The sequence below is a fragment of the Poeciliopsis prolifica genome, unplaced genomic scaffold (genome assembly GCF_027474105.1).
Source record: "Poeciliopsis prolifica strain line A6 unplaced genomic scaffold, Auburn_PproV2 SCAFFOLD003, whole genome shotgun sequence".
NCBI lineage: Eukaryota > Metazoa > Chordata > Actinopteri > Cyprinodontiformes > Poeciliidae > Poeciliopsis > Poeciliopsis prolifica.
The window spans coordinates 14,520,893-14,540,009 of NW_026562378.1; the positions used below are offsets into that span (position 1 = coordinate 14,520,893).

Sequence of the window (19,117 nt, forward strand, 5' to 3'; positions counted from 1 at the left end):
ATCAGTTTTTTTAGTTTTTTATTTTATTTTAAAATGTATTAAAATCTTTGAGATTATTTTAGGACAGTGAGGCCAGGAGCCCAGCTTTGCTGTAACTCCACCATCAAATTTTAAAAATACATTTTATTGCCCTTTAATTTATAGACTTCCTTTTTGGCTTCTATGTGTGAATTACTTAGGAGTTTTACAAACATTTTGTTATTTATCGATGGAGAAGCTCTCACAATAATTCAATTAAAAAAAAAAGCCACATCTTTTGATTTGCTGTCAACATTTGCTGTGATAGTTTTACATGTTTATTAAACATATGCATATATATTTTCTGCTTTAGAAGAATACATAGATGAATGATTTTATTTAAGTTAGAAAATATCCCAGTATGAAAGCAGAAGTGATGGCGTCTTTCAGTTCAGTCATGTGATGGTTTCTAGTCTTTGTGAACCCATCATTCGTATGGATGAAGAACTAAATATCTCAGAAGCTGAAAAAACCATGGTGCCATTTTATGTTTCCTTCATTAGAATATGCTGCACACATCCTGGTTACAAAACTCCAAGATATCTGTTGCAAGAAAAAACAAACACAAAGTTTGCAGTTATTATAGGGGAAAGAAAAATCCAACTTTCACCACAGCCAGGTAGTGTGAGTGTGTCCATGTCCTACCGGAGTGTGTGCATTTAAAGACGGCCTCTGCGTGAGCGTAAAACTCCTCTCCTAGGACGGAGCGGTAATCCATGTGGCTTGTGTGAACGAAACAGTGCGTTGCATCTTTAAACAGCAGATCACTTTCCCCGTACTGATGAGACTCAAAGAGCTGGAACTCGGTGCTTGAGGTGGCTCCCAAAGTTTCCTGCCATTACAGAAAAGGAACCATCTTAGTCTTAAAAAAAAAAAAAATCAACATAAAGTAGTACACGATTGTAAAGTGATAGGAAAACAATTCATCCATCCCCACATCCATCGTCTAGACTTGCTTATTCCTGCAGGGTCATGAGGTCTCCAGGGGTCATTGGGAGGTATGCGGGGCACACCATGAGGAGGTCGCAGGTCCACACGTTAATTAGAGTTGGATTTTTCTCAAGTCTTGCAAGAAGAACCTGATGAGTTAGTCCTCCCAGCAGAATTCAAATTAGTGAGACTTTATGAAAACAAAATTGCTGACCTGCGATTTCATAAGGAAGTCATACACCCTGGCAGTGAGCACAGGCCGTGTCATGACGCTGTTTGGTGGGACGACTCCCAAATTACAACTTTCCCATTCTGACAAAGCAGCTCGATGTCCGTCGGCACACAGCAGCTCAAAGTCAGACGGTGTCCAGTCCTCCGCCCACCCGCTGGAATTCAAAGCTAGAGTTAAATAAAAAAAATAATAATAATAAAATAGGGACAATGTCAATTAGCTGGCAGCACTGCTTTCATAACACATGTAGCATCTTCAATACCTCACCGAGGATGTTAGTGACAAGGTTGTGGTGCTCGAGGAAGGCCACATCACCGTAGCTTTTCCCGCTTGGATCTCCAACCAAACACCTGCAACACAACAGAAAAATGGACTAAATCAATCTCTGAGGGTAAAAACAGGAACAACATGACAGTGCCCTCCACACTTATAGGCTGCACGAATGGTGATCTGTAAAAAGGGATAAAATATTATTATTTTTGTTACAGTAGCATAATGTTTCAATGAAACAATGAAACATTATCCATCAAGCTTTGTTTAGTATATTTGCAAGTGCGGTTGGGTGAAAGTGGTTCTGATGTAAAAGCACATAAAGTGGCTGATATGATCAGAAAAAATTATGCTTCTACAAAAAGATGAATTTAGTTTAAGAATTCAAACAGATCTTTATTGTGGACATAAAAAAAAAAAAAAAACGACAGAAAAACCTGGAGTCCTGTGTACCTTAAGGCTCCCATGTTTCCATAATAACGCTCATTGTGGTTGCTGGTACAGCGTTTGGTTGCTGCCTCACCTGTCCCTCCGATGCACACTTTGCACAGATTCCCCTGAGCTCCAGGGAGACAGCCTTTCCAAAACACCGTATTGTACACTGTACAAACAGAAAGCGGCAAACTGCAGTCAGCGGGGAGCTTAAAAACAAAAGAAACAAACAAAAAAAAAGCACTGGATTAAAGTGGAAGTGCATTCCCTAGAGTGAGGAGCAAAGGTCTGAAAGTTGAGCGCTTATGAGGAAATTAAAAACTCTGCACCTTGGTTTGGATCACAGGGGGCGCTGCTGTTGTGCTCCAGGCTTAACGTGTGTCTGTATGGCAGCAGCCAGCCTGCGGGGCTGTACATGTGACCGTGACATGAGCGGCGGCCGCCCAGATTCCCAATGAAGACGTTCCTGCTGGAGCTCTTTGCGACAGCTACACCCACAACCGAGGGCAGCACTGAAAGGCGGCATAGAGTGACGGTTTCAATGTGAAGATGGCATTTATTTATATCAGCAGAAAAAACTAAATAAAACACAGAGCTCAATGAGCTACGATTTGTCTTCATCCTACCATCCGTCTCCAAGTGAGCCAAACCTTCAGCAGGAGCACATTCGGTTCCTGAGAAAATACAACAAGGAATCCGTTTATTTCCATTAACAAACACCAAAACTACAATTTGATGATTTAATCGCTGCCCTAGTTGACAACAGCACACATTTCAGAACACAGAACTATTCAAACTGAAACAGAACAAAACAAAAACCATGAAAGATGCATCATTACAGTCTTACCATAATATTCAGTGACCACCGGAACGAGGCCACATTTCCCTGCAATGAATGTGTGTGTTGCATCCAGTGAGACTGCGTCCACTTCGTCCCTCTGAGGTAAAACATGTCTTGTTTTTAACTTTGTAAACCAGAGTGCGATAAACTCTAGACGCTCATGTGACTCGGGATGATTTACCTTGATTTTCTCGATGCAGTCCCGCATCGACACAGCCCTGACGCACACCAGTGGGTCGGACTTTATGCTCAGAGCCCACTGCTCGCATTTCTTCTGTTCAGCATGGCTGATGCAGCACCAGCGCACAACGCTGTCCTGCAGAGAGCTTCCTGCAAACACAAGCAACTAATTCACAGAGAGTTGCTATACGCGCTAAATCCTGTTCACTTTGGAAAAGTTTAGGCTGATCTTATGCACCTTCGTGGCCGAGTCCTTTGAGGAGCGCAACATAATCCAGCCCCATCACCTGGCTAATGTCCATGTTGTCCGGCAGAACAACCAGTTTATCTGTCGCATCTCTTAAGAGAAGGTCCGACTCCACAGAGAGAGACGAACTGAAGAGTTGGAAGCGCTGCCTCTCTTTTCCTAGTCGACCAAACTGCGTCTGAAGAAATCAGTTAAGAAATTACTTCAGTACATAGCTGAAGTTGAGCAAAGGCTGAAGAATAACAGAACAAAAGCGTGAAACTATGCCCACATACTTACCTGCACAGCTGATATAAATTTGCGGACAACCTTGCGAAAATTATGTCTGGTGACCATTCCTCCTCCTGGACCACGGCCCAGATTACATCTCCTGTAGTGGCTCAGAGGAGCCTGTGAGCCATCAGGACACAGCAACCGGAAACTGTCCCATTCACTCGCTGAGAAAACACACAAACTCAAGAGATAAAACCCTTTAGTGCTAAACCCTGCTTATTCAAAGACTGGTTTTGTTTTCAGAAATGAGCTGATAATATTTGCTACATTTGCAATAAAAAAGAAAATATGTTGATTCAACCACAAGTTGGTAGTGCACCTAAGCATGCAGATTGTTTCTACAAGCATCAGTGACAGAAGCTTGCATGGCATCCTCTGATAGGATGCCCTCTATGCATCAAGTCCAGTTGTGAAGCTTCCTTTACTAAATACTTCACAAGGAGTCGGCGGTGTTGCAAACAAGTGGAAGTGACTTGAAACAACAACATGTGAGCCACAAATTGGATGTGAAGGAACTTCACAAAGCAGGATTAACTGATGCTGAGGCACATAATTGCAGCAACTTTTTGCAAAGTCACCATTAAGTCAACCACATATCAGACGGCTCTTCAGAAAAATTTGAGACCATCTGTGAAGGCAATTACTACTGAAGCAGAATTGGGCAGTGCAACATGACTTATGGAAAGCTCTGGGCTGAGTCAAACCCAGATTTAGATTTTATGGAGATGCTGGAGGGTGAAACAGGCAATAAATGCAAGAAACCCTTTGAAAGTGAGCAATGGGGCAATCTTCAAGATTCGTTTTCAAGTCATTTCAGCCACAGGCTGTACCAGTAGCAATTAGGATGCACAGTGTGCCAACTATATCCTAAGCCAGAAAATATTTTTTGTGGATATAATTTGTTTAATTAAAATGTTTTTTTCAAATGTTACTGAAGTGATATTTAGTCACTTTCTTTTCCAAAGATTAACAAGATTAATATGTGAAAATTCTTTGCGAAAGAACTGAATGGCTGGTTCCACTTTTTCCAGGTGAATGTGAAGATATGCAGAAATATTCATGAGTATGCTGCCCTGTTCTCTCCTCACGGAGAATGAAATATATCTTCCAAACAGATTCTAATCTTGTCACTTTAAGACTTTTTTTATTATTAAAAAATGTTTTTATTTTTGCTGCTTGCCACCGTTTTGTTTGTTTAGTGTCACACACCTCAAATGTCAGTAAACCACAGAAAATATATGTATTTTTTAACTTTATTACAGAAGAAGAAATGTGTGAAGTATGATACAGAGCTTACCATTAATACTTTCGAGCGCTAAATGGTCCACAAAGGCAACATCACCTGCACCTCTACGGAGACATCTACACCAAGCCAAAAAAACAAAACCTGTCACTAATACTTCTTCTAATGGTCACTGTTTGCTTTAAAATGTATCACAGCATATTAAAGAGGTTCGCTCTCGTTCAGGCTGACCTGAGGGCTCCCTGGTTGTTGTAGAAAGGCTCATTGTGTGACGACTCACAGAAGTAGTTCTTCTGGCGGATGTAAGACTTCTGGCCTTGGCACAGAGTGCACAGAGGCGGCGCCATGGAGGCAGCACCTGGAACACAGCTCGCTCTGAAAAAGGAACCAACATCTGCAAGAGAGGAGGGAAGGGCACTGAAAATATGGTCAGACATTATAATAGTTTTTTTTATGTTACAATGTCTTTCTTTTATTTAGAAATTCCTAGGGGTTTGTGCTCATTTTTTAAAGTATTGACAAAAAAAAATCATCAAATAAGTGTCTCCAGCAGGTATAGGGAATCCTGTCAGAAGAACCATGTTGTCACCTTGGCTGAGAGGATTCTCTTTGCTCCAGGTTAGGTAGTTCCTGGACAGCAGGAACCCGAGCGGGAGGCTCCACCCGGCAGTCCACCGGGCCCCGCTGTGACAGCTTCTGAGGCCTTGCAGGGACCGGATGTCCAAGCTCCTGTTTGTCACTACGGCCACCGACAGGATGCAAGTTCCTGCAGATGAGCAAATAAACTTTTCAGACCTCAATTAGGGAGGGAAAACACCCTGAATCATATCAGGAGGATGAAACAAACCTCACCGTCAGTGTAAACCTCCTTTGCAACGACAACAAGGTCAAACTGCTTCACAGCAGAGTAAACTTCTCCTGCATCTAGCGCCACTATATCTGCACGGTTAGCCTGAAAACAAGGAACGATGGATTTAACTTAACACAAAATTAAAGTCAATTGCTTTGAATCTGTAACTTAATTTTATTTCAAAGCATTTTGTAAACACCCACTACCTAGTGTATTTCCGAAGCAACACTGGCAGGTGTTTCTCCCATCATCTCCTAGAAGTGAAAACAATGATCTACAGAGCGACTCGCCTTGATTTTGTCGATGCAGTCGGCTGTGCTGGATCCTCGTACGCAGGACAGCCTGGCAAACGCTGCAATAGTAGCGGGCGGCAGGACAGCCACCAGGGCCTTGGCCAACTCTGCACACTTCCTCTGCTCAGGATCAGAGACGGTGCACCAGCGCATCTTCTTGGCTGTCAGAGGAGCAACATTTTCCAAGGAAATCAGGCAAACGTGTTTCTTTTCTGATCACTGGCCAACTTCCAGCATGTCTCGCCTCACGGATGTATCATTTTAAAACAAGATTCCCTTTATAAATAACTAACAAATCATTTATAAGGCAATTTTTATGTATGCTATTTAGTAAAGGATTTCTTTTTGTTTTTGCCACTTAAATGTTTCAGATAAATCAAAATGCTTCTCGTTAACCTCTGTAAGTATAAAAAAACAGTTTTTTAATTATGATTTCATTTAAGACTGGTAAATGTGACTAAACTAATTTCACTCTAAATTCTATCATGAAAAACAACCAGTGTCACCGAGTATTAAGCCATGTAAGGTCAGACAACTGCATCTTATTGGGATTTAAGTCCAGACTTTAACTAGGCCATCAGAAAACCTTTGTCTTTTGAGCCATGAAGGAGTGGGCTTGCTGTATAAACCAAATGCACTTGAGTTTAACATCACAAGCTGTCGGCCAAACACTCTTCTTCAGGATTTTCTCGGAGAATTTGTGGATCCATCAATTACTTCAAGTCTTCAGTGTCCTGAAGTAACAGAGCAGCTGCAGAGTATCACACTATCACCGCCAATACTGTCCATATGTGTAATTTACTCTTTGCAAGATGCTGAGTTGATCTTAGGTCAGATATAGCAGGGCACACACCTTCCAAAAAGTTTCACTTTGGTCTCAGCAGTACACAGAACATCTTTCCAAGAATTTTGTGGATCATCCAGCCACTTCCTGCCAAATTGGAGCTGGTCGTTTAGTTCATCCTGGTCAGCATCTCTTCCATGGACAGATGACCTTCTAGCCTATTTTTCAGCCATTATAAATTAAATGATAGTGCTTTATAGTTGTGAAACAAGGTGAAAGTGACTGCTTCTTGCAAAATTAAGATTCTGCAGTAATGTATTAAAGCATAAATAGCATCTTTAAAACTTACATATCAATTTTTTTATTAACCATTTAACATTTATCAGAAATATTACTGTAAAAGTTGCACCAGACATATGCCCAACATTTAATTAATAATAAACTATTTAATCAGGACATCACACACTCCCAATAGGTTATCAACACCAAATAATAAAATAAAATAAAAAGTAACAAGTACTTACCCCTGATGCAGCAGGCAAAGATGAGAAAGAGTAGAATATGATGGGATCCTCTCATTTTAAGCGGCTGTAGATCCAAAGTTGAGAGAGATGTTCGCAGCGCGGTCAGCGCAGAGCAAAAAGCCTGAATTTTCCCCCACTGATTTTCCAGGGAATCAAGAGCCGCCGGTACGTACAACAGAGGAGAAAATCTGTTGCGTAAGGGCAGCTCGACTGAAAACAGTCACCTTTTACACACATATGGAAAATATTTTAGCACCATCTGTCACAAGGAAATCCAGATCAGACTGTTGGCAAATTAAAGTGAAAAATACAGCTCTACTTTAATCTTTTTTAATAAGTGGGCGAAAAAACATTTTGAATAGCTAACCAGAATCGCCAGAGGAAGAGTGTGTGAAAGAAGAAGACAGCTGTATGCAGTTAGCATTTCAAAGTTTATTTGAAAAAAAAAAAATAAAAATTTGCAAACATGTAACAAAATGTGCATCAGATGAACGTATCTGGATCTGTAGTTCTGTGGAAATTTGAGGCACCCAAGTGTAAACAGTATATAGATGAATGATCTGTTGTTTCTGTCATGTCCATGTCTTCTTGTTTTTAACAGAGAGGATAAACTCCTGCGGTACTGAGGACAGACTGCAAATGTTGGATCCTCTCCACATGAAGCAGGATGGTAGGTTTCTGTTTTTCCAGCTCTGTGGACAGTTCCTGAATGCACCTCTCCAGCTGTAAATACGGAAAATCAATGTCAGCGTTAATAGATGGTCTGTGATAACATCAACTTTTTAACCTACCACATACAAACAATAGCTGATCCATGGGTAAGAAATCCCACAAGCTTAATGCAGAAAGGGACAGATGTTTTTGATTTTGCAAATTTGACAATCAGGACCTGACAAGACTGAATTGATCTAAAAACTAGTGACCATGCAATATGTACATTTTCCCAACTCCACTGTATATCGCTAAATGGGCCAACTGCCATCTCAAAAAATACAAGAAAAACTGATCTACAGCACATTCAAAATGTTGCCTCCACAGTCCTGACCAACAGAAGGAAGATTAATGATAGCTTCATCACTAGACTGGCTCCCTGTTTGCTACAAACTGATTTTAAAATGTTTTATAAAGGCATGCATCTCTGGTCAACGTTAATTTAAGTTATTCCTTAAAGAAAAACCAACTAGAACCCTCAGGTCGTCAGAGGTCTGCTCACTTGGTGAGATGTGCAGAAACTGTTGGATCTTTACCAGAGAGAATCATTATTTGTAACAACTTCACAAAAATACGCATTTCATTCAGATGCCCATTTAAAGACTTCAACTGTTTGAGTTGAGTTTATGTGTTATTGACTTCACTTTAAAATGAAACTACATCATTCCTTCTGCCTCTACCTCCTTCAGCTCCTCACAAACTGCACTTTTCTCCATTTCTTCATCTTCTGCACTTGTCTGCAGCCAACTCTGTAACACATCTCTCAGCTTGCGCCATGCCCTGAGTGACACACACACACAGTCAAACATCAGTCACTGCAAACAACATTTGACAAGATTTGGATTTAGTTTTTCTTTCCCCCACCGAAGTTGCTTCTTGCTCTGCTGGAAGTTCTTCATGTCCGTCTGAATGCTGAGAAGCTCCATCATCAGAACCGATGCTTCTTTTTCAGGAGAATTTTTCACATTGGTATCTGAAATGGCATCACAACAGTTAATTTTAATATTTTATGCCTCACAGTTTTGTTTGTTGCAAAAAAAAAAAAGAGCTCAAACCTGATGTGAGGCATGTAGAGGAAGTCTCAAACTCACAAAGGGAAATAAATGGATTTTCTCTTAGGCCTGAACTGTCAACCTTTGAAAAAGAAAAGGACGAATATGAGAAAGTCAAGTTATTTTAGGATGACATAAATGTCTAAATGTGTTACGGTAAGAGATAAATACAGATTTCTGTGTCTCTGAGGTCATGAAGGCTGAGGGTGGCAGAAGAAGCTCTTGAGTTCTGCTCTCCAGAGGCGACTCGGCTCCAGATGTGAAGCCTCTCTGATTCGTTTTCGGTGCCCCCTCAATGCTGCTCAAGCTACATTTCCATTAAGAGATTTAAAAATAAAGAAAAAACCTGAATCAATAATGACTGCTAAAAGAGATCGGATTTTAAAGCTAGTTTTGTAAGTTGCAAGGGGAAGTACAAAATACAATGTAAAGCACTGATAAGATCATTTGGCTGAAATAAGGTTGATAACCTCATCTCCATCTGCTGCACAGTTTCAGTGAGACAGACGCAGATCTGAACTCACTGGCTGCTAAGTGCTTCAGTTTCCTGCTCCCCAGAGTGAGGCGTGGAAACGCCGCCAGGACCTGGCAAGCAGAAGGTCACACTCTTCTTCTGTTGCTGTGCTCTGTCGTCTTGCTCCTTTTGGGATTTACCCAATGCCCGCCGCTTCCACCGCATGGCGCAGCGCCTCACGACTCTCTGCAGGCGCTGCGATCTCTGCAGGACGCGGGCAGGTGGTTGAAATCACGCTCACATCTGGTGTCCAAACACTCCCACAGACACCCACCTGTTCCTGGCTGAGCTGCGTCAAACTCGCCGTGAGGTTGTTCATGTGCGCGGCGTACGTGAGGATGCACGTCACGCCCTCCCTCAGCAGCTGGTCCCTGTATACCTGTGCGGCTCTGGCTGCGTGCTCCCGCTTGCTGCGCTGCTCTGTCACCCAGAGCCTCCATCCCTGCAACACCTGCAGCAGATTCACAACGCAAATCAATCGACCAATCAAGTTTTTGCAGACATATTCATACTCATATTTTCACACTAGATCACATTGAAATCCCAAATTTTGATACATTTTATTAGATCATTTTGCCGTAGAGCAAACAGAGCGGCATACAATTGTGAAGTTGAAGCAGATGAATACACTCCTCTAGTATTAAAACAGGTTGACCAGTTTAATTTTCCACTGCAAACATTTGGGTTTGATATCAAAAGCATGAGAACAGAAAAACATTTCATCTTTTATTTCCAGGTATTTTACATCTGGATCTGCTTATAAACTAAAAAAGATAGCATTTTATTATTGCGATTATCCTCACTATAGTATAGATCGGTATGCACCAGTATTCAACTTCAGTTTATTCTGGTACCTGTAAATAATAAAAACCCAGCTAATTAGTTGCCTGATCAGTCAACCTGTGTGCAATTTAATCTCTGTATAAATCCATCTGTTCAGTGAAGACCTCAGAGCTTTTTTAAGAGAACATTAATGGACAAACAGCAGCGTAAAGTTTAAAGTGGCGTTGGCTTATAAAATAATATCCCAAGCTCAAAAGGTGTTTGTACTCTTTCAAGGCACAGAAGATTTTGATGCAAGATAAGAATGTGGAGGCAGGTGTTACCTTGGCCTGAAGGGTGAGAGACCAGTGCCAGAGAGCTCGCTCCGTCTGGTTAGCCTCCCTGCGTCTGTGCTGCAGCTGTTCGCGGGAAAAAGAGAAGAACCAAGAAGCCACAGCCTGTGAGAGAGCGTTAAATCACAGAGCGTACTGCACAGCAGAACCGCAGAACATACTAGATGTCAACGAACTAAATGTCTAGCACTTTTACTAACCTGACTTTTCCAGGTTATTCCCAAATTATTTAAGTGAAGCTCTTGTCAAAATTGTAAACAAAAACATCAGCAAACCTTTGTTTTCCATCGCTCAAAGAACTTCTGGTACATCTTTAACCTCAGCAACAGCAGTCCTTGTCTTTTCATGACCTGGAGAGTTACAGCAACTTTGGGGTTTTCATGTAGTAGCAGTGTAGGTTTATGTGACAGAGGTATTTAGTGATAAAACAGCAACCTTATCTCTCTGGTGCTGGCAGTGATAGTTGCTCCATGCATTCAGGGTGGTAGAGAGCAGCTTGGAGTTGTGATGCCTTCTGGCCTTTTCCATGTTTATCCTCAGCCTCCGAGCCTCTATGGTTCGTTCCCTCCACTGACTGAAAATCAGCCGCAGCCGAGCTAAAAAAATAAAAAAAATAATCACCCATAAAAGTTCAGCACAGTTTAGGATTCTTGCCTTATTATATTGTGCAGGTAGAATCTAAGAAGATTTTACAACAATAATTTAAAACTGTAAGAAAGCCAAGAAGGGAAATTTAGAGATAAAAGAATATTTGCTTATGTCCTTATTTAAATTACTTTTTTTTTTTAAACTTAGAGAAACATGTTCGCGTCCAACTTCTCAAATGGACGCCGTTTAGCGTCTTTATCAGCTATTAGGGGAAGCTGAAAAATTGTTAGAGGAACATTTTTATTTGACCAAAAAGTTCAGGTTTTACTAAATTATTTTTAAACAACAAATATGTTCACATGATCAGCCTTAAGTATGTCCAGATAAAACTTGAACTAAGCTGAAACTAAGATGTTCTGTGCATATTCATTACCTTCATTGACTTTTTTCTGAACCTGCCTGAGCATCTCCCTCTGCTGGTGGCGCATAAACTGTCCACGTCTCGTTGCTTCTCTCCAAGCATGAAAAACCTGCACAGATTTAGCGCAAACAGAGCAAAGAGTAAGGAACTAACTATACTGCATTTTAAAATGAAAGGCCAAAGCTCAAACCTTCTGCTGAACGGATTGCTGGAAGTGCTCCTGGGCTTGTTGCTCTGCGAGTCGAACCTCAGCCAGCAGCTCTGCTTTCTCCCTCCACGCTGTTAGAGATTTCCTGAGGACATATGACTCGATGCTGTGAGGCTGAAATATGTTTGTGATTTCAAAGCAGCAAATCGTAAACTCAAAACTTAAATCTTCCAAGACAATCTAATTGCAGGTTCATATTTAGTCATATTCCATGCGGTTCTCCAAAGTCCTGGTTAATAACCTCCAGTCCTAAAGGCCACCAAGGTCTACATTAGAATAGCCTATTCAAAGCAGAGGCCTAAATTTAATAAGGAATCTGTGACTTGAAAGTGTCTTTGATCTCTCCATCTGATCTCAGAGAGATTCAGCGATTTGTTTAGACGAATTGTCAATAAAATCCATAAAAGTGAAATGAAACAATTAAACATTTGGAGTTCAGGTACCTGAGGAAAATCTGTGTTCGCTGCTGTTGAAGCTCCTTTGCACGTTCACACATCAGAGACATCTCAAAGCGATGATTCTGTGAACACACTTGGCTCTAAACATCCACTTTAGTCACCTTCATTTGGTTTAATTTCTACACACTATTGATGAACTACCTCCAAGGCCAAGAAGCTTTGTTTGAGAAGTTTAGTTTCATGGTGGCCTTGAATCTCCTTCAGCTTGCTTTTCTTCACTCGCCGCTTCTGAACAAACTGATGACAAAAACACTCATCAGCGTCACGCTAAAACCTGCAGAGTTGCCGACCAGAAAATAACAGTAGGGCTGCAGGTAACAATTATTTCAGCAATGTTCTATCGATTATTCTGACCATTATTTGAGTAATTGAATGAAAAAAATTTCCACATTCTGCAAATTTTTTATGCAACACTAATCTTATTTTATACAATGTTGGAAATAGCTCAGAAAATGCCAATAATTCAATGTCTTTTAAATAACAAAATAAATGTTTTGCAATACCATTGTATTCCATTAGAGAATGCTTGATCATTTGTAGTAGAAGATTCATATTCAGCTAAAAAAAAGTCAGCATGTGAAAAGCTCAGCACTTTCTGCTTTTGCTCAACATCAATACAGTGTAGGGCTGTTCTCGTGATTTTTTAAAATCAATATTTGGATAGCAAAGGGTTTTATTTACAGAAGTTTAGCCAGATGAAGCTAAAACTGTGTAACTTGAGGAGCAATTATCAAATTGTCATAATTTTGAGTCCGGTTAGATTATTAAATTAATTGGCAATTATTTTAATAATTGATTATTCATCATTAATCCGATTAATTGCTTCAGCCCAAAATAGCCGCTGTGCTATTTTTACATCCACAGACTGTGCCAGTGTTTTGTGTCCAGATGATAACTACCTTTTTCCATTTCTCCACAGCCCATCGCAGATTGCATAAATCCCCCTGAAGACAGGCCTGCAGCTCTCTGAATCTCCTGACACAAATAGATGAGTTCACCGTTAACAATGAAAACACAGCAGCTGAGGCAGATCAGTCACCGCAGATTATCACCACCTGTCTCGTATCTCAGAGCTGTAGCCCCTCCACTGTGCCAGCGTGTTGTGCAGAAGCCTGTGAGTGTGCAGACGGTCTGAAGCTTCCTGTTTCTCTGCCTCTCTGATCTGCTGCTGTGTGCGTCCTCTCCACCGCAGCCAGGCTCCCTGCACACAGCGCTGCTCGTCGTGGAGAACCGCCTGCAAACACACGGCAACGTGTCCCGAACACAACAGTCTGTCTGAATCAACACTGAGCTCGTTTCCATCTGCAGCTGCATACCATCCGCTCAGAGAGCTTCTCCTCCTTGTGCTTCTCTGACCGTCCCCACCAGGTATAAAACACCGAGGCGAACTGACGCTTCCTGAAAATCCAGAAACAAAAACAAGTCACACGGGAGAAGACATAGACAGCATTCAAGAAGGTTAAAAACAGCCAAATCACCGATTAAAGGCTGCGGCTTTGAATCTTCTCTGTTTTCGCAGCTGTCCCTGCACAGTGAACTCCACCCAAGACTGGAAACATCGGAGTAAGGTCCGTTCGGCAAACCAAACGTCTGCGTGACACTCCACTTCCTGTAGAGAAATGAATTAAAAATGACAAGTGAGAAAATAGGTAAAATATTTATTTTTCTTCTTGAATTAATCTGTGATGAATGGTAAATGTTGTTGTTATGGACAGTATATGTGTGCTTTAGTGATATAAAATATTTTAGTTTCTATATTAGATTAAAAAAGTCTTTGAAAATACCTGAATACGAATCTGTTCAGCAAGCGTTTCTCTCCAGTGGTGGAAACAACGTCTCAGCACAGAAACCCTGCGACATGGTAGACAGTTCAAAAAATGTTTTGATTTTTTTTTCCCTTCCTTTTTTCCTGGGAAGGTGGCTATAAAATGTAAAGATGACCTAAAACCTGTAAATGTTCAGCGCCTTTTCGATGAGGGGCTGAAATCTCTGATCTTCAACCTCCTCCAGCTGATCCGTCCACAGCCTCCAGTACTGAGCCAGCATCTACCAAAGAGCAGCTTACGTTTTGATGTTTTCACTGAAAGAAGGCGGAACCGCCTGTAAGGTGATGACCGCGTCCATTACTGTTTGTTGATGGTGCTGGACGGCCATGTTGTTGTTCAGTCGGTGTGCTTTGTTCCAGCCGACGTTCAGAGAGAGCCCCCGCAGTCCGGCGCGCTGCAAACACAAAGTGATCAAGAACCGACTGCTCTCTGCCAGGTTGTGCTCGATCCATTTGTTCATTTCTTACCAGTAAATGATGCTGGAAATGCTGGCGTGCTGTCTGGTTCCGGTCCGCTTCTTCTCTGCACAACTGAACATCTACATCGCAGCTCAAGAGCCAAACAGTTGAGCAGAGGACTATCAAAATGGGATGCATTCTTTCAACAAGTCTGCCATACACCCCTAACCTTCTCCTGACAGATCCACAAACAACCACACAGACACAAATGAGTACAAAACTGGGAATTGTACAGACGATAAGGCATGGTTTTCAACACTATTTACAAATAATCAACTGAAAAGTGTGGTGTGCATTTGTATTCAGCTTCCCTGAGGTAACAACGTGATTTCACTGCAATTACAAGTCGGATGGGTTATGTTTCTTCCAGATATGTACATCTAGAGGCTGAAATGTTAGCTGTTCTATAAAGTATCATCTGTGAACATGAACTTTCCTTCCATAGAGTCTCATTTGGATCAACGTCTGGACTTTCACTAGGCCAATTTAATACATGGATAAGCACTGATCTAAACCAGATCAGAGCTACATACAGCCCTATAGCCCTGGCTGCATGTTTAGGATTGTTGTCCTGCTTAAAGGTCAACTTCCACACCAGCCTCAAGCCTTCTGAAGCCTCTAACAGATTTTCTTCCAGAATGATGCTGTATTTATCGCCAGCAACAGCAGGTTAAGTTTTGAGATGACGGGCCTAAGGGATATTTTATTCCCTTGCACGCTCTGTTCACATTCAAAATTAGTTGGTTTTTTTTTTTAGGCTGACTCTCCTTTAAACTCCTGTACAACCCCCTCGCCGAGCTGCCGGTTGTGTTCCTTGATCTTCCTGATGCCGTTTGTTCACTAATGTTCTGTAATAAACCTCTGATGCTTTCATGGAACAACTGCATTTATACTGAGACTAAATTGTACACACATGTATTGTACCTACTAATTCTGAGACTTCTGGAAGCAATTGGTTTGTGTTTGTTTGTACATACTTATTGACATTTATTGCACTGGATTTTTCTATTTAGGAGTATTAAATCACATATCCTTATTTTTTCACGTCACATTTATGAACTATTCTGTGTTGGTCTGTAGGATGCTAAAATGCAACAAGGTTTAAGGAGTATGAATGTCTGTAATGAGAATGTTTGTGAATCTTTGTTAGTTTTGTGTACAGTTGAGGATACAGGCTTTCCAGTGCGCCAGCGCTCTACGTCGAGTTCTCTGAACAGCCACGCAGTTCGCAACTTGCAATCGCCTCTCTTCATTCTGTTTGTGATTCAGAGCTTTTCTCCATTCCCTCCAATACTTCCTGACCAGGTGGAGACGACAGGCGCGCTGAACCACGGCTACAAGAAAAACACACAGAGTAACACTGCAACCTGAAACCAGGTCCTTTACATTCAGTGGAGCAGATTGACAGTTGAAGGAAGGGAAAATACTAGAACCTTGTGTCTCTTTCTTGGTCTTCTGATGGGAGACGAAACTCATCCACCGACAAAATGCTCTTGTTTTAAGGCGGACGATAAAATAGAGAGCTGCTTTAGATTCTTCTTCTTTCTGGTAAGAAGCAGTTCTACGTGTCTCTTTCCAGAGACTCCAAGCCTTTTCACAAGAAAAAAGACACGGTTGGGATAAATTCACAATCAATCTGAAAAAGTCAAAGACTGTAGCTCAGCGGACTGTGTGTCTACCTTGCTTTGTAAGCTCAGCGCCCTTTGCTTGTGTGTTTGCTCCTCTAACACCTTAAGGTGCTGCTGCTTCTGCAGCCTCGTCTGCCACAAATTCCACACTGAGCTGCAAAACTCTGCGGTGTTAATCTCAAGCACATGGAAAGCATTCCGGTTTGACACGATACCAGTAAATGCTAAAAAAAGAAACTTACTGCAAATCCGAAATCCTCTTCTGCTCAAGGAAGGACTCAAGCATCCTCCAATGTCCTCTCCTGATCTCAATGAAAACCTTCCATCTGTCCAAAGCCAATCGGAAGAGTCGCCTATTAGCTGTTCACAGAAGCAGAGTGCTTAAAACCACATATTTGATCTGTAAATGATTCATGCTTATTAATTATATTAAATCGTACCTAATGATTGTGCATGCTGTAATTTAGCCTTTTTCTGTCTCTGCGAAGACATAAAATTCCTCCACCCATAAAATGCCAGGTTAAACAGAAAATACCTAAAGACACAAAGACCATTAGCAGCACACAATCTAGACTGTATCAAGGATATCAACCATGTTCACACAGACATCTTCAAAATCTCCTTGGGCCATGCAGTTCGTTAATGATAACCAGCCCATTGAATCGACTTCTGTCATTATGAAGTGTAAGCAACATCCAGTCAGAAAACACGTGAGATTTCTCAACTTCTCTTTTTCTCTCTCCATTGAAGAGCTACACCTGGTCTGGCATTCTATTTGTGTGTTTCTGTTCAGCTGAGAGGAGCTGAGGACATCAGCTGAGATAATGCTGCCAAAAACTAAATGTTCTCTTCTGTTGTTAACTTTTTGCTTTTCACTAACAAAGAAATTACTCCTACATCAGTTTTTCCGTTTCGTTTTTGCACATCTACTCGGTCTTCTCAAGCCCCCAATCTGCCAAAACAGATGGACACAAGTCAGGCTCTGCTGAAGGTTTCCTCCTGTTAAAGGGGAGTTTTCTTTCCTCTCCACTGTCGCCACAGGTATGGTGTTTTTTAGGGATTGGTGCAAGGTAAATAGCACATTGCATGGTAGCTAGATACTCTGGTTTTCCTTTTTTGTCACACTTGAAATGTTCAGATTATTTATGCATTAAATCAGAAAAGCTGCATAAAATCTGAAAAGAAGAAACACTTTTCACAACACTGTGTATTTGTCTCATTTCTCCTGGTCTGTCTTTCTTAAAACACAGAGGGCAGAAGAAAACTTTTCAACTTCCCGAATTGCAGAACGTCAATAGAGACAAGCAGCTACTACAAAAAGAACGGACAGCCCATCGCAATGCCTGGAGAATGACCTGTAGTGGCACTCTGCTCTCATTAGAAGACTCCATTCCCTCCTGGATGTCCACCAGTCGTCCCTCCATGTTTCAAAGGCTCGTCTCAGGAGGCCTCTGCTGTAGTGGGACCTGTGCCAACCCACAGTTTGCATAATTTAATACTCCACAGACTCATGCAGGACTTTAAAAGTGGCAAGGAAGCTACGACAAACTGGAAATAATTATAGCAGTGCCATAATTATTTCCAACACATAAAGCTACAATATGTGTTCGATGTTACCTGGCTTGCCGGGGCAGAACTCGACCAAAGGTATTGTAGATCCATATCTTCAGGAATTTTCTCGCCAAGTGCCTAGGAGATGTTTCCCGGGTTAGAGTTCATATATTACATGCTTGTATTATCACTATTCTAAAATATGGTAAATACATTGTCTGGGCACCTTATCCTGAGCTCCTTGAGTCTCCCTCCCTTGTTCCAGTTGTATCCCACCCTGTAAGGAACCCTCCTGGTCTGAACTCTGCGCAGCTGTCTCGGTTCACTCTCAGATCTGGTGGGTCTCTGTCTCACCCGGTCTGCGTTTTGGACGGAATCGCCTTGCATTGTTTCAACTCAGCCTTGTAATGCAGACATCGTTATTTCCTCGAAAAATCATTTTCGATCAACTGCCGCGCATTTGTTTTTCCTGGTCACGTGACCCGTGGGTCTGCTCCTTTCTTATTTACCGCAAGAGAAGATGGCCTTAGTGCGCAGAGTTTCAGACATTTCACAATATTTTTCACATGTACAGCATCATAAAATACATTGTCGATGGAATATTCTCGGATTGAAGCATAAAAAGTGCAAATATTGTAAAGTTTATTCACTATTTGAAGTATCAAGGAAAAATTTAAGGAAACTGATAAAGAATTTATTTTGTATAATTTTTATATCTTTGTGGCAGGATTGGTCCGCCACACTGCCCCGGCGAGGAAATGATGCTGACCCACGGGAAACCAGTTGTCAACGGCAACGCCGATGCTTCGCTTTGGAAGCAGCTGACGTCTTAGAAGAGTTAATCAGTCTGTGAGAATTAGTAATAACAGAAAACTGAGGAAACTTTGACCTCAAATCGTTAAGAAGTGTAGCATCTTTATTTAATTCAGGGGAAAATCAGGAAGAAAATCAGAGGGTCTTCGGAATCAAGGAGAATCTGAATTTTTCGACATAACAGTCCGAAAGGGCGGGGTTTACAATGCTGTCTTTAGTGGTAGTTTGAGGTTGACCCCCACAACATTTTTTTTTATTTAAAATACTATTTAGTGTAGAGTTTTTAATAATATTTAAGCATTTATCTATACATTCTTTCTCTACAACATTACTGGTGTTTATGTTTATGTAATTCTGATTTTTAATTGGAAATTCTTTTTCAAAGTGCTTATGCATTTATCTATAAAATGTGAATTATAAAATGTTAAAATATTACTTTGCAATTTTAAGTGTGCAAGAATTTCATAGCATGTACAGTGTTTCATTGACATGGTAGTGATTTTGAATTGGATTTTTAGGTAAGAAAATTTTTTTTTTTCTATATTTCTCCTTTTTGCGTGATCTGAGCTGAATGAATTAGTTTTCAAAATAAGCAGGACTTAAGGTGACCAAGAAAACATAACAGCTTTCAAATTACGCCTTTATTAAATCTAGCTA

The 19,117-nt window shown here is 41.1% G+C and overlaps 2 protein-coding genes across 2 annotated transcripts; both read right to left on the reverse strand.

The window, feature by feature from the left end:
• Window positions 1-278: 278 nt before the first annotated feature.
• On the reverse strand, window positions 279-7,212 carry sxph (saxiphilin). Its single transcript, XM_055027139.1, has 17 exons — window positions 7,118-7,212; window positions 5,807-5,970; window positions 5,519-5,618; window positions 5,256-5,432; window positions 4,898-5,060; window positions 4,721-4,785; window positions 3,430-3,587; window positions 3,142-3,328; window positions 2,905-3,053; window positions 2,730-2,820; window positions 2,509-2,556; window positions 2,212-2,394; window positions 1,904-2,051; window positions 1,448-1,530; window positions 1,163-1,347; window positions 664-850; window positions 279-561 (listed from the first exon to the last, which is right to left on the reverse strand). The coding sequence occupies exons 1-17, from the start codon at window positions 7,170-7,172 to the stop codon at window positions 518-520; spliced, it is 2,187 nt and encodes a 728-aa protein (XP_054883114.1). The 5' UTR covers window positions 7,173-7,212; the 3' UTR covers window positions 279-517.
• A 317-nt stretch (window positions 7,213-7,529) lies between these two features.
• sfi1 (SFI1 centrin binding protein) lies at window positions 7,530-18,119 on the reverse strand. The gene is made up of 30 exons (XM_055027442.1): window positions 17,874-18,119; window positions 17,714-17,785; window positions 17,452-17,562; window positions 16,537-16,631; window positions 16,339-16,456; window positions 16,148-16,250; window positions 15,902-16,058; window positions 15,641-15,802; window positions 14,478-14,548; window positions 14,312-14,404; window positions 14,133-14,230; window positions 13,969-14,035; window positions 13,663-13,793; window positions 13,501-13,582; window positions 13,240-13,418; window positions 13,084-13,159; window positions 12,326-12,421; window positions 12,170-12,246; window positions 11,709-11,811; window positions 11,531-11,627; window positions 10,945-11,105; window positions 10,785-10,859; window positions 10,501-10,575; window positions 9,669-9,845; window positions 9,405-9,598; window positions 9,052-9,187; window positions 8,884-8,962; window positions 8,693-8,801; window positions 8,509-8,608; window positions 7,530-7,840 (listed from the first exon to the last, which is right to left on the reverse strand). The coding sequence occupies exons 1-30, from the start codon at window positions 18,032-18,034 to the stop codon at window positions 7,712-7,714; spliced, it is 3,384 nt and encodes a 1,127-aa protein (XP_054883417.1). The 5' UTR covers window positions 18,035-18,119; the 3' UTR covers window positions 7,530-7,711.
• Window positions 18,120-19,117: the final 998 nt, after the last annotated feature.

Coding starts and splice junctions, on each gene's coding strand:
- sxph (XM_055027139.1), bottom strand. CDS start 7,172: ATGAGAGGATCCCATCATATTCTACTCTTTCTCATCTTTGCCTGCTGC. Junction 3,329..3,429: donor AATTTATATCAGCTGTGCAG/GTAAGTATGTGG, acceptor TGATTTCTTCAG/ACGCAGTTTGGTCGACTAGG. Junction 3,054..3,141: donor CAAAGGACTCGGCCACGAAG/GTGCATAAGATC, acceptor TTGTGTTTGCAG/GAAGCTCTCTGCAGGACAGC.
- sfi1 (XM_055027442.1), bottom strand. CDS start 18,034: ATGCAAGGCGATTCCGTCCAAAACGCAGACCGGGTGAGACAGAGACCC. Junction 11,812..12,169: donor CGAACACAGATTTTCCTCAG/GTACCTGAACTC, acceptor ATATGTCCTCAG/GAAATCTCTAACAGCGTGGA. Junction 7,841..8,508: donor TTTGTGAGGAGCTGAAGGAG/GTAGAGGCAGAA, acceptor CCGTATTTACAG/CTGGAGAGGTGCATTCAGGA.